Source organism: Hevea brasiliensis, chromosome 16 (genome assembly GCF_030052815.1).
Source record: "Hevea brasiliensis isolate MT/VB/25A 57/8 chromosome 16, ASM3005281v1, whole genome shotgun sequence".
NCBI classification, from domain to species: Eukaryota; Viridiplantae; Streptophyta; class Magnoliopsida; order Malpighiales; family Euphorbiaceae; genus Hevea; species Hevea brasiliensis.
Window position 1 is genome coordinate 49,368,273 of NC_079508.1, and position 7,445 is coordinate 49,375,717.

The 7,445-nt window shown below is 34.8% G+C and overlaps 1 protein-coding gene across 2 annotated transcripts; it reads right to left on the reverse strand.

The window, feature by feature from the left end:
• Positions 1-774: 774 nt before the first annotated feature.
• On the reverse strand, positions 775-7,045 carry LOC110636008 (protein LAZ1 homolog 1). 2 transcript variants are annotated; one of them, XM_021785510.2, is made up of 9 exons: positions 6,695-7,045; positions 5,442-5,909; positions 5,239-5,295; positions 3,598-3,706; positions 3,318-3,502; positions 3,144-3,232; positions 2,630-2,885; positions 1,655-1,900; positions 775-1,493 (listed from the first exon to the last, which is right to left on the reverse strand). In XM_021785510.2, exons 2-9 carry the CDS (start codon positions 5,655-5,657, stop codon positions 1,197-1,199), a joined length of 1,455 nt encoding a protein of 484 aa, XP_021641202.2. In that variant the 5' UTR covers positions 5,658-5,909; positions 6,695-7,045; the 3' UTR covers positions 775-1,196. The 2 variants fall into 2 exon arrangements, with proteins under 2 accessions (XP_021641202.2, XP_021641203.2); XM_021785511.2 differs by having other exon boundaries at positions 5,442-5,921.
• Between the last annotated feature and the right edge of the window lie 400 nt (positions 7,046-7,445).

A 7,445-nucleotide genomic window follows, 5' to 3' on the forward strand; every position in this document is an offset into this window, starting at 1 on the left:
AAAATAAAAAAAATGAATGAAATAGTAATTTTTTATTTTAGATAGTGATAAAATAATAATTTTATATTTCTTTTATCTGTTAACTTCTTGTTATAGAGAATTTTTTGACTCAGGATCACTCAACTTGATAAAGATATCAGAATTCTTCCTCAACAGAAACTTCTTAATTTAACAATGATTAATGCAATTTAACCATATATTTGTACTGGATCCTTGTTGATATTCCAGATCACATTGACAGCGCATGGGTTCTGGTGGCTCATATTGAACTAAATCTGACATTTATTTGAACATTAAAAAAAAATTAAAAACACTTAAATTTCTCATTCCTTAATCCGAAATGGGAGGCATTAACGGATGTAAGATGAGAGCGTTGCCAATTATGGTGGAGATATTATGACCAGCCAGTCGATCAGCCTATCAGCTGAGTTGAAATTGAAATCAAATCAATTTAAATTTGAATTAAAATCAAATCAAAATCCATCACAACTAAATTAATTAAAATTAATGTTAAATTGGACTAAAACTGACCGATTTGATTTTAAAATATCAAGATCAATAGAACCCTTAAAAGCTGATTTTAGTCCCCTGAACCTTGAATTAAAATTGAAAGCTAAGGCCTAAGACCGACCCTCCTGTCTCCTGAACAACAACGAGCTATTCTACCTACTCTCCTGTCTCCTGAACAACAACGAGCTATTCTATCTTAAACAATAATAACTAAAGACAAATTGGCTATTCATCTTCTTCGACATTCTGCAAAAGATGTTGTCATAATTGCACAACACAAGGGGCAGACATGATGTTCATTTTATTTTCCTGTAAGGGCTAATGAAGCCATCATCCGTGCTACTTTTCAATTTACAAGAGAATGACTTTAAGCTTCATAGTCGACTATCTAAAGCCTAAATTTTTGTACCTTTTTTTTTTAAACTCCACAGAGAAAGTTAAATAAGCTTCCATGGATGATTGTAGCTGTAGTATCTTCTCTGTACATTCAGTTAGAAAATCAAGGTTTAGTGTCGATGAGGTCTTCACCGTCGAAACAAAACATCATGTGTGAGGAAGTGGACCAAGAAATTTGAATATTTTAACACTCACCAAGAACATTGATGATTTGATGTTGTTCAAAGGCAATGATGAATTCAAAAATGCCAACTGTTACTCCATATTCATATAATGCATCCCTTTCTTCATCATCTGTCAGTCCTTGCCCTTGATGCAGTGGCTTTGGAATGATGAGGGGGTCTCTTGCTATTAGGCAAACTACTGTCACTGACACTGCCTTCAAGGAGGTTGTCATGAGCTTCAGAAAATTCCTTCATCCATGAATTCAAGGGGACGAGGTAATTGTCATCCTTAGAGCTCCTCTTTCGCTCCTCATGACGTTTCACATTTTCAGAAATCTGATGGAAGGTCCTATTTATTTTTGCAATTCCCCTTTCAACCGGCTCCACAACATGTGAAACTGTATACTTCATGTCATCAACAATCTGAAAATATGTAAAGGAAGAGTCACCATATAGGAAGAAAGTAGAGAAAAAAAAGTAAATAAAAATGTTAAAGACTAATGATCTCATAATGTCATCAACGTAAAAAGGTATAACTTCAGCAATGCATCTAAATCCATAAAGGAAAGGCACAAGCATCTCACAATTTCACCACTACCAACAACCACGTCACGAACACTCTGGGGAAAATTCAACCGCTTTTCTCTTTCATCATGCCGAGCTAGGCATATCCTGCTGTACCTCTCACAATCTTGGACCTCTTCTGGATCTGGAGGTGATCCTACAGATGCATAGTCAGTCATCACAGACACATTACGAACACATCTCTCTCCACGCTTGTATGGCACAGCAGGGAAGACATACAGATGTACTACTGCTGCAATACCCATCTGCTTCACAAATGTGCTATCAGATAGCTCCTTCAACTTTCAGAAAATCAGATGCAACAATTTATCCTAATATGATTCAATCAGAAATGGTACTGCAAATGAAAAGAAGCATTATCCTGAGAATACTTGATGCAGCAATGGTTTTTTTGTCAATATGTACAGATATACGAGGCAGGATTCCTCTTATATGATAGTTTTATCGGTAGTTTCAGATTCACCTAAAAGAAGGCCAATCAAATGGGCAGTCATCAATGGACTAGAGATCTCCATTTCAGTGACACAATTACTCACATCGCTGAAGTGCTTACTTGACATATTAATCAATAAATTGTCATATCCAGTGTCAGGATAACACAACTTATCATCCTTCACATGTTTGAAACAGTTATTTGGTTCAAGATGGCATGCTAAAATCAAGTAAAAGAGTTAATACAACATTATTATCAGGTTTCACATTCCTTTCCCAACCATGTAAATATCATTCTCCTGTCTCAGCTATGGCCAAGGAAAACAATTAGAAACACTTACCTCACCTGCAACTTAAAAAAAATTCAATAAGTAAACAAAAAGTAGGATAAGCATTTCTATGGGTGTTAACATAAATGAACCATTAAAGCTAAATATCATTGAATATCTATGCAAATGAAAGTATGCTCAGCCACTAGATAATGAAAAGTCTCCCTGTGTCACAAATGTTATCTATAATTAAAGCATTTTTCAATTACACACCTCAATACAGATGATGTAGTCTTGTATACGTGTTTTCAGCTCCTGAGCTAGAGATCCTCTGAAGGCTCCCATGGAGAAAAGAAATGCAACAACAACACCTTGCCACCACGTCAGGAAAACAATTGACTTGAATGTCAGAAACTTGGCCAGCGGTTTAATTGGTGCTAATTGGTCTTTAATGACAGAATAAAACTGCACAAGGCAATATAGGGCCCAGCTTTGACTGAAATTAAGAACAACTGCCATGTATGGATAGCTGCAAATTAATCCCATTCATTCCGGTTATGAGTTGATCATAATGATGAACAATATTGGCTTTTTTTATAACGATAACATATTACATAAGTGCGGGGGGGAAAAACCATAGATAATAAGTAAAACACAATAAACTTAAAATTGAAATACTATTCTGATTACCCACATTGTTAGGGGAAAAACAAATTAACAGAAAACTGTCACAATATACCTACCAGCTTCAAGATGCAGGCAGTAACATAGAATAAAGATATCTTACCCATATCTCCACTCAAATTTGCCTTCTCCATAAACCCCAAAAGCCTCAAAAATCATTGCTAAGAGTGCACAGATCATCTTCAATATCATCTGGATAGCAAATGTGTCTTGAGCAATTTAAATTGTTGATTTTATAACAAAGAGAAATGATTTAGTCCAACAAACAACCACATACATATTGCACAATGCCCACTTTCACAGCATGATAGAAGTCAGGACCAAGTTGCCAATTCCTCAGAAAGCAGTTCAGTGGAAAGGGATGCTCTACAAATCCACATGCATAAGACTCCTCTAAAAGAGGCATACTAGAAGTGATTAGGGTCTTACTTTCCATGAACTGAACAGTACTTTCCTCACCACCTTAAAGCAGCAAAATGTGGTCAAATAAAATAAAGGTTTGCAAAAATTTATGAAGATTGGAGGATATCAGACTATAAAGTTACAAATGGCAATACCTAAGCAGGCTATCAGATATCTCTCAAAGCAATACAATGCAAAAGCTTCGTAACAGTCCCTAATTGCTTCGCAGTTGAACGCAGCACTTGAATCCAACAAAGATAAAAACTGTCCACCAAAAATTGAAAACAAAATGTTCACAATTAGTCCAAAGGTAGCAAATAAATACTTCATAATCTGTAGGACTTTAAGCAATCACTAGCCCAACAACTTGGATGAAATGGGCCCAACATATTGCCTGCCTAAAAGCTTTTATAATAAACCACTCAAGTGTTCACTTGAAAGGCAACATCAACTAATTTTTGGATTTGGTAGCAGGGTAATACAATCCCTCCACTTTAATAAATGAAATCCTCCTCATGCAATGTCCTAACTAATGCTATTATCATTCTCTAATAGACAGCTAATATGGACACAGAAAACCTAAAACACAGCCAAATGCACACCGATATGCCCCTAAGACAAGAGTATAACACACCAAAATTTCATTTAGCTATATTATGGAGCAATCTACCAGCCAACAACTTGGATGGACAAACCTACATATGGAGCAAAACTAAAACCTCAAGTATCGTTAACAATACACAAGTCAAGTGCTCATAAACAAGGCCATCCATGACCTTTCTTATGCAAAATTGGAGTTAGCATAACCACTACAAATCCTACAAACTTGATTTTCCAGAAAGTCTGAGCAAACAGTTTCCACTACATGAAAGCTTTCACAACACCATGGAATTTTATATTGGGTAACTAATCCACACACTGATTCTAACATTCCAAACTGAAGTATAATTAGCGCTAGTAATTGTGATAGACAAAGTAAACTTGAATGTTAAAGCTCCTTCAAGCTATAAGCATCCACTTACACAATATTTTTGAAGCAGTCATATCATATGTTACATTGTGTTACAATAACCTTTCCAGCATGCAAAAATTAGTAGCTCTATGCAAAATAACAATACATGATGACCATAAAACATATCTCTAAATAGGATTACAGAAAGCTTCAAAGAGTTCAGAAATAATTTCAAAAAGTGTGCAGCAATTGAGTCCCCATCTAACATTCAGAACCAGACATGTACAACTAGTGCAAAAAAAATTTACTAACTAGAACTAGATACCATATGAGGTTAGTTTTGCAGGGTAAGTAGATCACACTCCCCAGGTCTTGTCCAATTATCTATAGTAGTCTTGAGGATTAAGAATATGCTACATTTCCAAATTACCAGAGTTTCTTTAAGTTCCTAATTACTAGTATGGCACCACCCTACAACATTACATTGCCAAATTTACATTCCACAAATTCTCGTGTTAGTTGTTCACTTCTCACTATAATAGTTTGACATTTATATACATATTATGCAATTATCCCAAAATTAAATAATCACTCCCATTGGTCTATACCTATCTTGATCAATTAATACCACTACACTACCATTCCTGCATAGGAAAATCAAAGTTGTTACATCCAAACAAGAACTATGCCCATCTACAAAATTGATTCCATCAAAGTCACTTAAATATTAGGTGTTTTGTTGTGGGGGGGGGGGGGGGGGGGTGTGTTTGGTTTGGGTGGTCGGTGTTGGGTTGTGGGGGGTGTTGGGAGAGAGAGAGAGATGATAGTTTTTTTTTAATCATACCGATTCAAGAGAATAGACGGGAACCATCAGAATGAGTCCAATAAGAAACTTTTGCTCCTGAAATTAGAAATCATACTCAATGCTATCAAGTCAAGCCACAAAAATATTACAAAGAAACAAACAACCAAATATAAAGTGTAGCACCAAAACATAATGTGAAAGGAAATTGCAAATATAAGAAGTGAAGAGAAATATGGACAAACCTCTGGCAGATTGTAAGCAGCTAAATGCTCAAAAATAAGGTACATGGACAGGACAAGAGCAACAAGCACAAATATGCTAGCACTGAAGATTGGCCAGCTGACATTTACAAGAGAATTTGTGCCCAGATATAAGGTCCAAACTTTCCCTGAACTACTTGTAGATTCGACCAAGGTGAAAAGGAAAAACAAAGAACAGAAAGCTCCCCTCCATCCCATGGAGCAGGATCATACAATAATGCTATTGAACAAGTCAATATATATAGCTCACTTGATAAAAGAAAGAATTCAGCTTCAGTAAAATCTTTATAATGTCAATGAAGCATATTCTATGCTCCCAAATACTTGGTTTCTATCACTCTTCAACCATGTTCACTTGATCTTCTATAGCAGTCAACTGCATTGATCTACCATCTGCTGGGCAGGTACAGGAACCATTGAAGGCAGTGATACCTAGAAGGGCAATAGCACCTGTAAAAGTCTCTAAGTAAGACAAGGATTATCAGTAGGCTGGTGAAACACTAGATAAATATCTATCATGTGAACCCTTCAAGTAATTGAAAAGCAGCAGATTAAGCTAGTTAAAAAGAATAGTAGAAATATAAAGTATTTCATTCTAATATGAAAAAGCACAAGGATCAAATTGTCCTGTTGAAAGGCTTTATGAGAACTATCAACTCCATAAATTTATCTCGTTTTATAACATAATTAGAATATCCAATTAATGTTCAAACTGCAATACTGCTTGGCTTAATAACCAGTATTTTACAGATTAATTTTTTGGAATAAGAAGTAAGAATTTCAAAGCTCTGGATGTAGCCAATGACTAAAATTTCAATAAAGCGCATAGCAAATGCTTGAATACTACATCAATTACATTTGACTTCAATGAAGCAGACAAAACAAAGCCCAGTAACTAAGATTTAAAAAATAATAATAATAATAATAATAAAGAAAGGAGAGGTGAGTCATCGTGAAGCTATTTTCTTAAGATTCTAAACATAACTCAATTAAGACGGAACTTCCCATATTCCAACCATCATTAAACTCAATATCTGAAATCAAACAAAAAACATTTGGCAGAACAAACCTCAATATCAAAACAAAATCGAAAAGCAAAAGCATACAAAACCCTAGAATACATTCCCCAAACCTACATTCACATAAATATGAGCGCAAAACCAAGAAACAGTCACCAAGTTGTGCTATCGAGAAAAGAAGTAGAATAAAATTAACATATAATTTAGGGTTCAAACCTGGTAGCCAAAACTTTCCCAAAAAATCAGAGACTTTGAACAAAATTCTCCTTCGGGAAATTTTGGCAAATGAAAGAAAAAAAAATGAAAAAGAAAAAGAAGAAGCGAACTGATTTTTGCTTAGGCGTTTGGCAGCGGAGGTTTTTGTTTGTTGTAGAATTGGGAAACGACTAATGTCACGATAAAGTGCAGGATTGACAATCACAGGCGAGACAAAAGCCGTCGATTTCTAATTGAATTTCGGGCCCCACGGCCGTGACCTTATAGAATGAGATGTGATTTGGGTAAAGCCATAGAATGTTAACTGGAGTTTTGGTCTGAATTTGCATCCAGGAACGACTGTTGAGTGACTAGTAGGTTAAAAGGTTGTTGAGAATGGGAAATAAAAATACCGAATACCTGCCAGCCAGTGCAAAGCCGGGTCCTGACTCATCGGGTCACCTTAGATCCATAAAAAAGGGAAGATGGGGGATATACGGTAAAAGGTCGGGTTTTATTCGGATACCCAATTCAAGTAATATACAAAGAGCTTCGAATGAGTTAAGAGTTTAATAAACAGTAGCTGTGTTGTATCTGAATTTTTTATCTTGAATTTATTCATATAAATAATTAATTAAATATAAAATATATATTTTTATAATAGTATTAATAAATTTTTATATAATATATTTTAAATAAATAAAATTTAAATATTATAAAATTTTAAAATAAATATTTTTTTTTGAATTATATAAATTTAAATGAGTTTAAA